Source organism: Cervus elaphus, chromosome 2, assembly GCF_910594005.1.
Source record: "Cervus elaphus chromosome 2, mCerEla1.1, whole genome shotgun sequence".
In the NCBI taxonomy this organism is placed as follows: Eukaryota; Metazoa; Chordata; class Mammalia; order Artiodactyla; family Cervidae; genus Cervus; species Cervus elaphus.
In genome coordinates, this window is record NC_057816.1 from 44,058,049 (window position 1) to 44,074,192 (window position 16,144).

Sequence of the window (16,144 nt, forward strand, 5' to 3'; positions counted from 1 at the left end):
GGCTCAGTGGTAAAGAATCTGCCTGCCAATGCGGGAGATGCAGGAGACACATGACATTTTCGATCCCTGGGTTGCAAAGATTCCCCCCCTGGAAGAGGAAATGGCAACTCACTCCAGTATTCTTGCCTGGAGAATCCCAAGGACAGAGGATCCTGGTGGTCTACAGTCCACGGGGTTGCAAAGGGTCAGACACACCTAAGCAACCTAGCTCACATGCATAGATAAGAGTGACCCAGAGGAATTGAGTAACTCCCCCAAATGGTCAAAACCCTCACCTTAAATACCATCCTTAGCTAAAGCCATTGGGGGCAGTGGTTTGGGGACCTCAAAGTTAGGGAGGGGGGAAGGCAACTCACATGGAGATAGAAAGCAAAAGATTAGTAAAAAAAAAAAAATGTAGGGCAGAGACAATGGGATACAGAGAGGAAGTTTAACAGCCTCTCCCTCTCTGTCTACCATACCAATGAGTTCATCCTATGGTTATCTATGGTGATGGCTGCATTCCTGGATCAGCTCCTCTGTTTACAATCTTTTAGACAGTTAGGGGGAAGATCAAAGCTAATTCCTGAGCCTCTGGGGCCTTGATTTTCAGCTAGAAATCATGTACGGGTCAAAGGTGGCAAATTTTGCTCTCCTACAGTCCTACCTTCGAAATTTTTTTAAAGACATTTCATAGTCCAGAAGTCGATAGATTGCTTTATCTCACCAAGTCAGTTTCTTAGTTCTGACAATAAAGTCATGTCAGTTACTCATTTCAGGACGCACTGATGGAAGCAGGCTCTTAAGGTTAGGTCTACAGGACACAGGCAATCAAGTATTTAATAAGATGCATTTCTATGGAGACAAAAGAAAAACAAGGTTCAGTGATTGGTGGGAGGTGGTTTACTCACTCAGTCATGTTCGGCTCTCAAACCCCATGGACTGCAGCCCGCCAGGCTCCTCGGTCCATGGGATTCTCCAGGCAAAAATACTGGAGTGGGTTGCCATTTTCTTCTCCAGGTCAATTCCCGACCAAGGAATCGAATCTGGGTCTCATGCATTGCAGGTAGATTCTTTAACGACTGCACTGTTAGGGAATAATTGGAGCAAATTATAAACTCAATATCAAGTCCTGAGAGTTTCTACTTGAGAAGATTTGGACAGGGAAGACTGGCATGCTGCAGTCCATACAGTCGCACATACACAATTAAGTGACTCAACAACAAAAGCAAGGAGAACAGGCAGCTCATGCTCAAAAGCACCAAATTCCCCATTTATCTGGGGAAGTTTGTATGGGTAACATTTGGGGTGGGGGCTACAGGTGTGTGGCTTTGTGCTGATCAGTTGGTAGTGAGGTAACAGGGTGGGCCGCAGAAATCTGGCCCTTGGCCAGAAGTAGCCATCCTTCACCTGGGTGGGGGCCTTCGGTCTCAGAAGAATGTAAAGGTATTGTTATGTATAATCCTGGGAGGAACCAGGAACCTGCCCCAAGGCAGCACTGTTGTTTCTAGACTGTCCTCCCTTGTTTCTATATTCCCTCCCTTCCTTAGATTGCTAGTGTTCAGTCCTCGAGTTTCAGACTCTGCAACCCCCTGGGCTGCAGCACGCCAGGCCTCCCTGTCCTCCAGCATCTCCCGGAGCTTGCTCAAACTCATGTCCATCAAGTCGGTGATGCCATCCAACCACCTCATCCTCTGTCATCCCCTTCTGCTCCTGCCCTCAATCTTTCCCAGCATCAGGGTCTTTTCCAATGAGTCTGCTCTTCACATCAGATGGCCAAAGTATTGGAGCCAACTGTTTGAACCTGCCCTTTGGAACTCAGGGAAGGTCATGGAGGCCGAATGAACCCGACTTCCTACAAATAGGAAATGGGGGCCACAGAAAGGATTTGTACCCCGAAGCCTCACAGCATCCTGCTCTATTTGATAACAGGAGATATACCGTCCTTTTAATGTTCTACTCAGTGGGCACCTTTGCTCTGGCAGCAAAACTGCTTTGAATAGGAGGCATCCAATCATGAATTGCTAAAGATTGCCTCCACAATAAAAAAGGGTGGATTCAGGCATTCTGATTACAAGGAGGGCTGCTTTGCAAACCTTGATACCACTTTTAAAGACATATGCTAGGGAAAACAGGACTGGGGGGAGAGGTTAGGGAGGATGACAAGAAACTACCATCAGTCAGGGTACAAGGCACTTTCAGTGCTGAATCTTATTAATTTGAACCTATAACATTCATGGCAACCCACACTGGTATTCTTGCCTGGGAAATCCCTTGGAAGGAGGAGCCTGGCAGGCTACAGCCCATGGGGTCGGGAAAGAGCTGGACAGGATGTAGCAACTAAACAGCAACATTCTAGTGAGAGGGGGGGAAACCCCCAGTTGCAGAAGAAGAAACTGACAGTTACAAATATTTGGAGACTTGTTCTGGTAAAGGAAAAGAAGAGAAAATCCCACCAGTTTCCATGTTGTATGTGGTTAAGAAACTGATGTGTTAAAATTACCTGAAAATTGCTGGTTTGTGCAGAATGTGAATATCAACCAAGGCCTCAATATAGATGAAAGTCAAAGTGAAAGTCACTCAGTCATGTCCGACTCTTTCAGACCCCATGGACTGTAGTCCATGGAATTCTCCAGGCCAGAATACTGGAGTGGGTATAGCCTTTTCCTGCTCCAGGGGATCTTCCCAACCCAGGGATCAAACCTAGGCCTCCCACATTACAGGTGGATTCTTTACCAGTTGAACCACCAGGGAAGCCCAAAAAGGCGTTCTGCATGAAAGCTTATAGGAGTGAGTGTGCCTAGCTGTGTCCGATTCCTTGTGACTCTTTGGACGGTAGCCTGCCAGGTTCCTCCGTCCATGGGATTTTTCAGGCAAGTATACTGGAGTGGATTGCCATTCCCTTCTCCAGGGACTGAACTTATATATCCTGTGTTTCCAACATTGTAGGCAGATTCTTTACCCACTGAGCCATCAGTAAGATAACAGATGTTATCAAAATGGAAAATACGAATCCCAAACAAAGCACATCATAGTCAATTAGCCTATAAGGAAATTAATAGTAGGACTTTTATCTGTGTTTAAATTTATCTCATCCTTTAAATTAAAATTAAAAAAGGTTTATTTTTCTGAATGTGTCACCATATACATATTAGTACAGTGGTGCCTATATACAATATTTGAATGAATAAACATAAAATATAAGCATTAAAAAAAAAAAGAAATTGATGCGTTATCACGGAGCAGGCAGAACCAGAGATGCTTCCCAAGCGTGGGCAGTTAGAAATTAGATTTCGGCAGGGGGTAATCAACAGAGAAGTCAGAGCTGTAGTTAAATATATTTGACTGCCGAAATTCGGAAATCCTGCAGTTCCTGGAAAGAGGTTGGTCAGTAGAGTTTCTTTAGGGGGCATTTTTCAGCGGCCTCCCCGCGAACGCAGACTTTGCCCGGGGTGGACAGAGCGGACGGAGCCTGCCACCAAGAAGGATGTCTCCACCCCCCGCAGGGTCGCCTCAGCCCCGTCGAGGCCCCCGGGCGACCACAGGGACCGCGAGCTCGGGGCCGGCGTCCCTACGCCTTCGGAGCCGCGCGGAGGCCGGCGGGCCCCTGAGGACCCGCCGCGGGGACCGCGCTGGGCGGCCGCCTGGTGGGCCCGCCCGCGCCCGGTCGCGCGCCCCCGGCTCGCCCGCGCCCCCGCGGCGCGCTCCCGGCTCGCCCGCGCCCCCGCGGCGCGCCCCTGCGGCCGGCGCCTCCCGCTGCTGCCCGAGGAAGCCATGGCCCGAGACGCGCGCGGGCGGTACCTGTGGATATGCCTGGCCGCAGCGCTGGCGTCCTTCCTGGCTGGATTTACGGTGGGTAAGTGTGCCGACCCCTGTCCCGGGCGCCAGGCGCCCCTCCCCCTGCGGCCTGCGTGGAGAGAAGCCCGACAGCCGCCGGGGACGGCCGCGGCGCCGCGTCCCAGCCCGACTGCAAGCCGAATGCGGTGCATTCCGGCCTTTCTAGTAAAGGGTGGTAGCAATTCAAGTCTTTAACATGCCGAGCTCCGGGCTTTCCTGGTGGCTCAGCTGGTAAAGAATCCGCCTGCAGTGCAGGAGACCCCATTCGATTCCTGGGTCGGGAAGATCCGCTGGAGGAGGGATAAGCTACCCACTCCTGTATTCTTGGGCTTCTCTGTTGTCTCAGGCGGTAAGGAATCCACTTGCAATGTGGGAGACGTTAGTTCGATCCCTGGGTTGGGAAGATCCCTTGGAGAAGGGAACGGCTACCCACTCCAGGATTCTGGCCTGGAGAATGCCATGCCTATACAGTCTACGGGGTCGCAAAGAGTCGGACACGACTGAGCGCCTTTCACTCAGTCAGGGTACTGTTAAGAGCCGTTGTAAAGAAACTTTAGAGTTGCCATTATTCGCAGGGGTCAAGGAGTTTATTTCGTTTCCAAGAGTCGAAACTTACAACTGCCCTTCTGTGATCATTTATTGCAAAAATCTCTGGGAAATCCTCCCCGTGTGTCAGCCGCTGCGCTGTGAAGCAGACCTCGGTGGGCGAACAAGAAACAGAGGCCCGTGCTCTAATACATAACACGGGGGAATGACAAGATTCTCTCATCTAAAACTCCTTTAACCAACTCAGAATTACAAAGCGGAATTTGAAGGTTTTCTGCATTTAAGTTTGAATTTTTTGTAATGCTCCCCGTGATCTGTTTCCCTGCTGAGGGCTCTTTGTGTTGGGTGGGGGGACCCTTAGTTTTTATAAAATTCAAAAGCACTTATTGTGTCTGTAATATGCATGTGTCTATGTATCTGCTCCCCCCTCCCCCCGCCACAGGTTGGCTTAGTAAGCCCCTCAAAGATCTGGGCACTTCAGCAGACAGTCACCAGAATCTAAGGTGGAAACTGATATCTGAGATGAAAGCTGATAATATAAAATCATTTCTTCGGTAAGTTTGTTTTAAATAATTGATCTTAAAAATAAGAATTTTGAAACAATGCAGAGTGAGAACTGTTTGAAAACTGATTATATTCATGTGGGTAACCTTCTTTGTGTGAAATGATATAATATCATATTAATTCCTGATAGTTTAAATGTCCGTTTATACAACTCTTAAGAGTAAAATCTATTTGAATGTTGCAAAGTCTTTCTTCCCTAACTTCATGTGCAGAAAAAGTCTTTGGTTTCTTTATTAAGAGATGTTCCAACTTCATGTACTTTGGATGGCAGCTGAAGGTTACTCTCTGTTCCCCAGGCCTGAGTTTAATCAGGGAATTTATTTAAATGTCACATTCTATCAGGAAGACTCAGATGGTGGTAAACTTTGATTTAGAGAGAAAGAGATTAAAGTTTCAGATTCTGTTCACCACAAATTAAACCTTTGTCCCATCTACAAACTTAAGGAACATAAAGAGGACAGAATGAAAGCAAAAGGATCAGTGCAAACCCCCCAGTGTCTTAGCAAGAGAAAGAATGACATTCAGGAGAGTGATTATGAAGTGCTTGAAGGCAGCTATTGTGACATTTATTTCACTAAAAACAAACAAACAAACAAACAAAAACAGTTTTATTGAGGTATAAGAAAATTAGAGATACCAAGGGAACATTTCATGCAAAGATGGGCTCAATAAAGGACAGAAATGGTATGAACCTAACAGAAGCAGAAGATATTAAGAAGAGACGGCAAGAATACACAGAAGAACTATACAGTAAAGATCTTCACGACCCAGATAATCACGATGGTGTGATCACTCACCTAGAGCCAGACATCCTGGAATGTGAAGTCAGGTGGGCCTTAGGAAGCATCACTATGAACAAAGCTAGTGGAGGTGATGGAATTCCAGTTGAGCTATTTCACCTACTAAAAGATGATGCTCTGAAAGTGCTGTACTATTTGGAAAACTCAGCAGTGGCCACAGGACTGGAAAAGGTCAGTTTTCAACCCAATCCCAAAGAAAAGCATTGCCAAAGAATGTTCAAACTACCAGACAATTGTACTCATCTCACACACTAGTAAAGGAATGCTCAAAATTCTCCAAGCCAAGCTTCAGCAATACATGAACCGTGAACTTCCAGATGTTCAAGCTAGCTTTAGAAAAGGCAGAGAAATCAGAGATCAAATTGCCAACATCCGCTGGATCATCGAAAAAGCAAGGGAGTTCCAGAAAAACATCTATTTCTGCTTTATTGACTATGCCAAAGCCTTTGACTGTGTGGATCACAATAAACTGTGGAAAATTCTTCAAGAGACTGGAATACCAGACCACCTGACCTGCCTCTTGAGAAACCTGTATTCAGGTTAGGAAGCAACAGTTAGAACTGGACATGAAACAACAAACTGGTTCCAAATAGGAAAAGGAGTGTGTCAAGGCTGTATATTGTCACCCTGCTTTTTTTTTTTTTCACACATACATACAAATTTTTCTTTAAATTTCAGGGACTTCACAGAATCCCCCACCACAGATCCATAGTCCCCACATTCATTCAACTCCCTCAGGTTGCAGATGAGGAAGCTGAGACCCAGAGAGGGAAAGGTACTGGGCCAAGGTCACACAGTGTATATTGGCAGAACCAAGGGGCATATTTCTCCCCATGCCTCTTATAGCTGTATTCAGAGACTTGTCATCCTGGCCAAAAGGTGGGGTCACCTGCATACAGCCTCACCTTTGCCTCCTACACCTGGGGAAATACTAATAGCTGAGCATCTCTCCAACTGCTACAGCCATTTTCACCACTAGGTGGCGCCTGCACCATGTGTTAGGCTGACGTTAACAAACATCCTGGAAAATTAAAGGTGCTCCAAAGACCTACCCCTCTTGATCTGTATCTGAAGCTGGTGAGCCTAGAGACTGCGCTTTGCAACAAGAGAAAGCCCACGCGCAGCAACGAAGACCCAGAGCAATCAAAAATAAATAAATAAATAATATATAAAAAAAGAATCTGTGCAGCATCAGACCTTTCATAGTTTCCAAACTGGCGAAAGCACACTAGTCCTTTGATAACCTGGAGAAATTCTGGGGAGGCCCCCAGCCAGCAGGGCCAGAACTGGAACTCAAACCAGACGGGTGTCCTGACCTCAAGCCAGTGCTGTCACCCTGCTTATTTAACTTACATGCAGAGCACATCATGAGAAATGCTGGGCTGGAGGAAGCACAAGCTGGAGTCAAGGTTGCCTGGAGAAATATCAATAACCTCAGATGTGCAGATAACATCACTCTTATGGCAGAAAGTGAAGAAGCCTCTTGATGAAAGAGGAGAGTGAAAAAGCTGGCTTAAAGCTCAACATTCAGAAAACTCAGATCTGGCATCCGGTCCCATCTCTTCAAGGCAAATCAATGGGGAAACAGTGGCTGACTTTATTTTGGGGGGGGCTCCAAAATCTCTGCAGGTGGTGATTGCAGCCATGAAATTAAAAGATGCTTACTCCTTAGAAGGAAAGTTATGACCAACCTAGACAGCGTATTAAAAAGCAGAGACATTACTTGGCCAACAAAGGTCCATCTAGTCAAGGCTATGGTTTTTCCAGTAGTCATGTATGGATGTGAGAGTTGGACTATAAAGAAAGCTGAGCGCCGAAGAATTGATGCCTTTGAACTGTGGTGTTGGAGAGGACTCTTTTTTTTTTTTTTTGTAATGAAAAAAAAAAAAAGCTTTTATTCTGTAGCCTACTTTTTTTTATATGACAGTTCTATAAAGAGGCTTTGGCTTAATGTATTTGTCTTTCCAATGGTTTCCTTTTTGCTTTCGGGTTCTATTTATTTCTCCTTTCCACTTTTTTTTTTTTTTTTTTTTAGTTGGAGGCTAATTACTTCACAACATTTCAGTGGGTTTTGTCATACATTGATATGAATCAGCCATAGATTTACACGTATGGAGAGGACTCTTGAGAGTCCCTTGGACTGCAAGGAGATCCAACCAGTCCATCCTAAAGGAGATCAGTCCTGAGTGTTCATTGGAGGGACTGATGTTGACGCTGAAACTCCAATACTTTGGCCACCTGATGCAAAGAGCTGACTCACTTGAAAAGACCCTGATGTTGGGAAAGATTGAGGGCAGGAGGAGAAGGGGACGACAGGATGAGATGGTTGGATGGCATCACCCACTCAGTGGACATGAGGTTGGCTAAACTCTGGGAATTGGTGATGGACAGGGAGGCCTGGCGTGCTGTGGTCCATGGGGTCGTAAAGAGTCAGACATGACTGAGCGACTGAACTGAGCTGAACTGAATTTTCATAAAATATACTGCATCCATATAAAGTTTACAATTTGAGAGTAATGACATATGCATAATACACTCAGCCAACCTCCTCAATCAAGAGACAGAAAAAATGTATCAAGGCTTTGCGGTTATTCCTCCTTCACTCTCTTACTATGGATTCCTTTTTATCTTCTAATATTTTATATAAATAGAATCATACAGTATGTGCTTTTTTGTGTCTTTCACTCAGCATCATGTATGATTTTGGAATTCAGCCAGGTTGTTGATTATATCTGTGGAGTACATTGCTTTTTATTGCTGAGTATTATTCTGTTGTATGGATCAGTTCAGTTCAGTCACTCAGTCTTGTCCGACTCTTTCCATCCCGTGGACTGCAGCACGCCAGGCCTCCCTGTCCATTTCTAATTCCCGGAGCTTGCTCAAACTCATGTCTGTCGAGTTGGAAATGCCATTCAACCATCTCATCCTCTGTCATCCCCTTCTCCTCCTGCCTTCAATCTTTCCCAGCATCAGGGTCTTTCCCAATGAGTTAATTGTTTGCATCAGGTGACCAAAATATTGGAGTGTCAGCATCAGCCCTTCCAATGAATAGATTTTATAGATAGACCCCAATATGTAGTTGATGGGTATTGGGTTGTTTCTGGTTTTTGATCATGGTGAACAAAGTTGGAATGAACATGTGTTTATGTATGTTTTCATTTCTCTTGGAATGGCTGTGTTGGGTGATAAGCATATGTTTAACTTTTTAAGAAAATGACAAATTTCAAAAGTGGTATACCATTTTATATTCCTACCTTAGTAATATTGGTTGTTTCATTTTAACCATTTTAGTAGGTGTGTATTAGTGTTGGGCTTCTCAGATGGCACTAGTAAAGGACTCGCCTGAATGTGTGTGAGACATGAGAGATATAGGTTCTATCCCTGGATCTGGAAGATCCCTGCAGGAGGGCATAGCAACCCACTCCAGAATTCTTGCCTGGAAAATCCCATGGACAAAGGAGCCTGGCAGGCTACAGTCCATGGGGTTGCAAAGAGTCAGACATGACTGAAGCGACTTGGCATGCATGCATGTAGCAGTATCTCATTGTGGTTTTAATTTATATTTCCTTGATGGTTGGTGATATTAAGCATCTCCTTGTGTGCTTATTGGACATTTGCATATCTTTTATATGGTCCCTGTTCAATGTTTTTTTTTTCATTTAAAAATTATTTTGTTTTGTTATTGAGTGTAAAAGTTCTTTATACATTCTTTTGTCAGTCATGTGAGTATTTTCTGTTCTATGGTTGGCCTTTTTTATTTTCTCAATGGAGTTTATATGGGGCAGGGATTTTAAATTTTGATAAAGTCCAGTTGAACAATTTTTGTCTTATAGTTCATACTTTTGTGTTCTATCTAATTTAGCCTATGAGAAGTTGTGAAGATTATTTTTGAAGTTTTATGATTGTAGCTTGCACATTTAGGTCAGTGGTCCACTTCAAGGTAATTTTTATGTGCAGTATGATATGAGTTGATGATTTTCTAAATACAAATATGTAATTATTTCTATAAGATTTGTTTAAAAAACTTCCCTTTCCCATTTGAATAGCTTTGATATCTTTGACTAAAATCACTTGACCATAATGGCCTGTTTTTGAATATTATATTTTCTTCTGTCATTGTGTCGCTCAGTCATGTCCGACTCTTTGCAACCCCATGTACTGCAGCCCACCATGCTTCCCTGTCCTTCACTATCTCCTGGAGTTTGCTCAGACTTGTGTCCATTGAGTCAGTGATGCCATCCAACCATCTTATCCTCTGTCACTGACTTCTCCTCCTGCCTTCAATCTTTTCCAGCATCAGGGTCTTTTCCAATGAGTTGGCTCTTTGCATTAGGTGACCAGAATATTGGAGCTTCAGCTTCAGCATCAGTCCTTCCAGTGGATATTCAGGGTTGATTTCCTTTAGGATTTTGTTTTGGTCTTGCTGTCCAAGGGGCTCTCGAGAGTCTTCTCTAGCACCATGGTCCGAAAGCATCAATTCTTCACTGCTCAGCCTTCTTTATGGTCCAACTCTCACATGACTGCAAAAACCACAGCTTGGACTTATATGGACCTTTGTCAGCAAAATATTTTCTTCTGTTGATCTATTAATCTCAGTACCATGTTGTCTTGTTTGGTATAGCTTAATAGTAAGTTGAAAATGAGATAGAGTTGATCCTACATATTTTGCTTTTTAAAAATTGCTTTGACTATTTTATTTGCATTTCCAAATAAATTTTAAAATCAACTTCTTAATTCCTACCAAAGAAAAAAAATGCCTGCTGGAACTTTGATTAAAATTGCATTGAATTTGTGAGCAAATTAGAAAGAGTCTTTTAATCTGTTCATTCATTGTAGGGATGTACTGTGTGTGTTAGTTGCTCAGTCGTGTCCAGCTCTTTGTGACCTCATGGACTGTGGTTCAGTCCCTGCCAGGCTCCTTTGTCCATTAAATTCGCCAAGCAAGAATACTGGAGTGGGTTGCCATTTCCTTCCCCTGGGGAACTTCCCAACCCAGGGATCGAACCCAGGTCTCCTGCGTTGTGGGTGGATTCTTTACTGTCTGAGCAAACAGGAAAGCCCTAGGGATGTACTACAGTTTCCTGAGGAGATCCACCTGCCAATGCAGAAGACACAAGAGAAGCGGTTCAATCTCTGGGTCAGGAAGATCCCCTGGAGGAGGAAATGGCAACCCACTCCAGTATTCTTGCCTGGAAAACTCCATGGTCAGAGGAGCCTGGTGGGCTGCAGCCCACTGGCTCATAAAGAGTAGGACACGACTGAGCGAGCACATACACGCATGCACATGACCGTATTATGTCTGATGAAACAGGAGAAAAATTTAGTTGAGATCCACTACAAAGTTTTCCTCTGTTGAAAGGAACACAAAAGAGGAAATAACTTCTCCTGAACATTGTAGCATGAATATATGATGTGTGGAGCTGCAGTGCCCGTCTTGGGACCATAAGGAGAAATTCAGTAAAGTTGTTCCTTGATGCTTTTTTTTTTTTTGCACTTCTTTCATTTCAGTGGGTTGCTGAAAAGGTGAGAGGCAAACCTTAATGATTAATCCTTCACCTTAAATGAAGGGAATATACTTACCTTACCCCCCTCCCCAGCTGTAAGAATATTATTTATTCACTAAAGGAAATAAAATAATAATGAATTATATGTAGTAGAATTTTAAATATCCCCAGCCCCAGTGGTTTTCTTATGCAAAAGCTTCTGTCTGCAAACACATTAATACTTTTTAAAAAAAATTAGTTTATTTTGCTTGATTGCGTCGGGTCTCAGTTACAGCCCACAGGCTCTTTTCGCAGCACGGGGTCGTCTCTAGTTGTGGCGTGTGGGCTTAGTTGCCCTGTGAAACATGGGCTCTTAGTTCCCTGACCAGGGATCAAACCGGCATTCCCTGCATTGCAAGGCGGATCCTTTTTTTTTTTTCTTGGCTTTCCCTTCATGGGTCTCTGTATTCAAGACCTTTGTTTTGGATTGTCAGCAACTGGCTTGGCCCTTTGAGGCTTCCTGTCAGGAATGCTTTAAGTCAAAGTGCATGTGTGGGAAGGTGGATTCTTAATCACTGGACCATAAGGGAAGTCCTGATACTTTTTCTTCCCCCCACAAATATTGTATGGTATTAAATATCAGTAACTTGCAGCTTTAATTAAATGATAATAGACGTGGAAAGCTTCACAGAAAAGAAAATGATCGAAGTATCATAATGAATGGTTAATAGCTTACAGGCGGGGAAGGTAAATGACTAGGAGAGGTGTACAGCGATATTTACATAAGTAGGATGATACTTTTGTCTAAGAGAAGACCTTGTGCAAAGGCTAAAAAGGGTGATGATTTTAGGAGACCAATTAGCATATTAAAGGATAAGAGTAAAGAAGTTTATAAGGTGAGTGGTGAGAAGTGAAGCTGGAAAGTGGATCAATGAAAAAAAGGGTCCAAATGCTATGTCCAATGTGAACTTTATAATGCAGAATATAAGGAGCCATAGAAGGATTTTAAGCAGTTGATCAGTATGATCAGATGAATGATTTAATTCCTCAATTAAATCAAATCCAGGAATCAAACCCAGGTCTCCTGCATTGCAGGCAGATTCTTTACCGACTGAGCTACGAGGGAAGCCCTACTAAATTATAAGCAACTTATTTAACTGCTCTCCATTTCCTCATTTGCAAAATGGGGACAATGGAAGAAGGGTGATCAGGATTAAATCAGAAAGCCCATGTGAAATACCTCATCGGGTTACTGGCATATAGTAAGTTTTCAGTAAGTACTGATTTTGCTCTACTCTGTCTTTTTTGGTTGTTCTATGATTGACTAAAACACCAGTGTGTAGAAGTATAATTGCCCTACTTACAGAGGGAGGGGGTTTGGGAAACTTTTAAAATATTTACCTCAAGCAAAGCGAATTTCATTTGAAACTGTATGTGAAGTTACTTAACTGTTGCGAATCATTTAGACTCAGAACAAAGAGATCATTCCCCAAACTCAGTTCAGTAAATCTGTATTATGTGATTCCTGGATAACAGGCAAGTACTGAGCCTTTGGAAATACAAACATAAAGCTGCATGGACTTGAACTTCAATGGGATAAATAAACAACTGTATACAGTCGGGTGAAAACAGCACCACAAGTGCATGCTAGCACGGCTGCCCGACTGTGTCTGGCAAACATGATCTTTGTTTGAGAACATCTTCACTTCCTGATAAGCAGCAAGAAGTTAGCACCGGTGGCGTAGGGATGTGCCGTCCTTGCATCGTGTTTTCTTGTCCCCGAGTCCCTGCTGACTGTTCACCACGGGATGTGTTCTTTTCTGAGGAGCACTGTCAGGACCAGCCCAACAGTGAACCAACTGAGGGAGCGGAGCCATAGAAGAATAAAGGAAAAAGAAGACTCAGAAATGAAGTGGGGGACCAGGGGACTGATGCCATTCACAGGCAAAAGCCCAGATCCTAATCCTTGCATGCCTTTTATTATTAACTTCTCCTTCCTTGTTTGGGCCCTAGAGATAGTTCTTTACAATCTCAGATGTCAAACCTTCAGGCCTTTCATGCTTCTGTTTAGCCCTTCGGCTAGTGACGCCCTTTCTCAGAAACCCCCTCAAGGCTCTGGTCACTGCTGGTTTCCCATTAGTCACATCAATACTTCAGCATCTTGTTTTCAAGATGTCTTTCCATGATGTACTTTTTACTGCTCCCAGCCCTTCACCTGGGGGTGATGAGAAAGTCATTCTTATTTTTCAAAGAAGCCCAGTAAATTATAGTACAGGCCTGTGCATAGCATGTTTCCTGCAAGCACAATGTAAAAACTGTAGTTACACACAAATATTTAAAAACTGGCATATCTAGAAATCCCTAGCTGTGTCTTTTATATCTTGATTATAGAAATGATACTTAAGTGTAAAATATGAGTTATGCATCTAGAAGAGTTCCTAGCACATTTTCTGAATATAGTCTTTGAATCCCACTTTAATTTTATTTTCATTTCAGTTCGTTTACAAAGTTACCTCATCTGGCAGGAACGGAACAAAATTTATTGCTTGCCAAGAAAATCCAGAGTCAGTGGAAGAAATTTGGACTGGATTCAGCCGAGTTGGTGCACTATGACGTTCTCCTGTCTTACCCTAATGAGACAGATGCCAGCTACATATCAGTCACGGATGAACATGGAATTGAGGTGACTGATTTATAGTTTAGGTGTACAGCAAAGTGATTCCATTTTATGTAAATTTTTTTCAGATTATTTCCCATTATAGATTATTATAAGTTATTGAATATTGTTCCCTGTGTTACACAGTAAACCTTCGTTGCTTCCCTACTTAATGTATCTGTTAATATCTGTTAGTGTATCTGTTAGTGTATCTGTAAATCCTATAGTGCGTGCTAAGTTGGTTCAGCTGTGTCTGACTCTTTTTGACCCCATGGGTCATACCCTGGCAGGATACTCTGGCCATGGGATTCTCCAGGCAAGAGTACTGGAGTGGGTTGCCATTTCCTCCTTCAGGGGATGTTCCTGACCCAGGGATCGAACCCGAGTCTCTTATGTCTCCTGCCTTGGCAGCAGGTTCTTCACCACTAGCACCACCTGGGAAGCCCCAGAATACGGGAGTAGGTCGCCATTTCATTCTAAGGGGATCTTCCCAACCCAGGGATCAAACCTGTGTCTCCTGCCCGTGTCTCTTGCATTAGCAAGTAGGTTCTTTACCCCTTGAGCCACCTGGGAATTGTGAATCCTTTACTCCTATTTTATTCCTTCCCCCAGGGCTTCCCTGGTGGCTCAGATGGTAAAGAATCTGCTTGCAACGTGGGAGACCTGGGTTTGATCCCCGGGTTGGGAAGATTCCCTGGAGCAGGGCATGGCAACCCACTTGAGTGTTCTTATCTGGAGAATCCCATGGACAGAGGAGCTTGGCGGGCTACAGTCCATGGGGTTACAAAGAGTTGGACACGACTGAGCAGAGCACATCCCTTTCTTCTTTAGTAATCATAAGTTGTTTTCTGTGTCTGTAAACCTTTCTCTTTGTGTATAGATGGATCTGTGTTATTTTTTATATTCCAAATAAAAGTGATGTATTTGTGTCTCTGACATACTTCATTTAGTATGATATTCTCTAGGTCTACCCCTCTTGCTTGCAAATGGCAGTATTCAATACTCCTTTATGGCTGAGTAATATTCCATTGTATATGTAAACCAAATCTTATTAAACCAGTTGTCTGTTAGTGGGCATGTGGCTTGTTTCCATGTCTCAGCTATTATAAATAGTGCTGTTTCAAATCTTTGGGTGCATATACCTTTTCAAATTAAAGTTTTTGTCTTTTCTGTATATATGCCCACGAGTAGAATTGCTAGATCATACAGTAGCTCTGTTTTTAGTTTTTTAAGGCGCCGTCACACTGTCCTGTATGGTGGCTGTACCAATTTATACCCCCACTAATGGTGTAGGAGGGTTCCTTTTTCTCTGCACCTTTTCTAGCATTTGTTCTGCATTCCTCTGATGGTTAGCAATGTTGAGCATCTTTTCATGTGCCTGTTCACCATCTGTATGTCTTCTTTAAAGAAATATCTATTTAGGCCTTTTGCACACAAAATGTATTATTCTTTAATAGCAGTCTGAAATGTTTCTAACTTTATGTGTTTCAATTCTTGCTAGATTTTCAATACATCATACGTTGAGCCACCACCAGATGGATATGAGAATGTTAAGAATATTGTACCACCCTACAATGCCTTTTCACCCCCAGGTGTGCCAGAGGTAAAATAAAAGACACTCAGTTCTTTAAGCCTTTACGTAAAAATACCTATGTAAAGGACTAAAACCAAGGAAATTAGGTGGATCATACATGTTAATTCATACTTTGGGATTCCATCCTCTACATAACCTCCCTAAAAACAATTTTTAGAAAAGAAAAAAAAAAAAAACAAAAACTTGAGAACCAGACCCTGATAAGCACGTGCCACTCTTTGAAATAACTAAGAAACTGCTGAACATGTCTGATTCAGTAAGGGCAGTAGATTTCAAACGTTTTTCCTTTGTTCATTGTCTGACTTTGTTATAGATTTGTAGATCTGAATTGATAAATCATACCACAGAAGTTCTTAATACTATGGTTGGAAATAAATACCATGGTTGGAAATAACGTGGCTACTTTTATTTATACTATTTCCCATAGTTCAGTGTACAGTAGTAATTTCTTCAAACACTTAAACACTGTTTAAATATCTTACATATTGTCTCTTCTTTTTTTTTTTGTTAACTTTCAGGATATTGAAATATTTTAAAAGACTTCTCCAGAATTAGCATGGGTCAGTTTATTAAGCCCAAGACAAGAAAGATAACTTTTTATTATAATGCAGTATTTTGGAGCACACTTCTACATTGGTTTTCTCTTTAGCAGTGTTTTGTATTTTTGTTGTTGTTGTTTGTTTTT

General features: G+C 43.0%; 1 protein-coding gene across 3 annotated transcripts in view; it reads left to right on the forward strand.

Annotated features, from left to right (window-relative positions):
• The first annotated feature begins 3,711 nt into the window (after positions 1 to 3,711).
• The window catches only part of NAALAD2 (N-acetylated alpha-linked acidic dipeptidase 2), a 49,927-nt gene continuing 37,494 nt past the window's right edge, over positions 3,712 to 16,144 (forward strand). The window contains exons 1-4 of one of the 3 annotated variants that reach the window (XM_043876620.1): positions 3,712 to 3,831; positions 4,805 to 4,916; positions 13,706 to 13,892; positions 15,367 to 15,468. In XM_043876620.1, the coding sequence (XP_043732555.1) occupies positions 3,789 to 3,831; positions 4,805 to 4,916; positions 13,706 to 13,892; positions 15,367 to 15,468 (444 nt within the window). In that variant the 5' untranslated portion in view covers positions 3,712 to 3,788. Of the gene's footprint in view, positions 3,836 to 4,804; positions 4,917 to 13,705; positions 13,893 to 15,366; positions 15,469 to 16,144 lie in introns of all 3 variants that reach the window. The other 2 variants (XM_043876602.1, XM_043876612.1) reach the window with 2 other exon arrangements.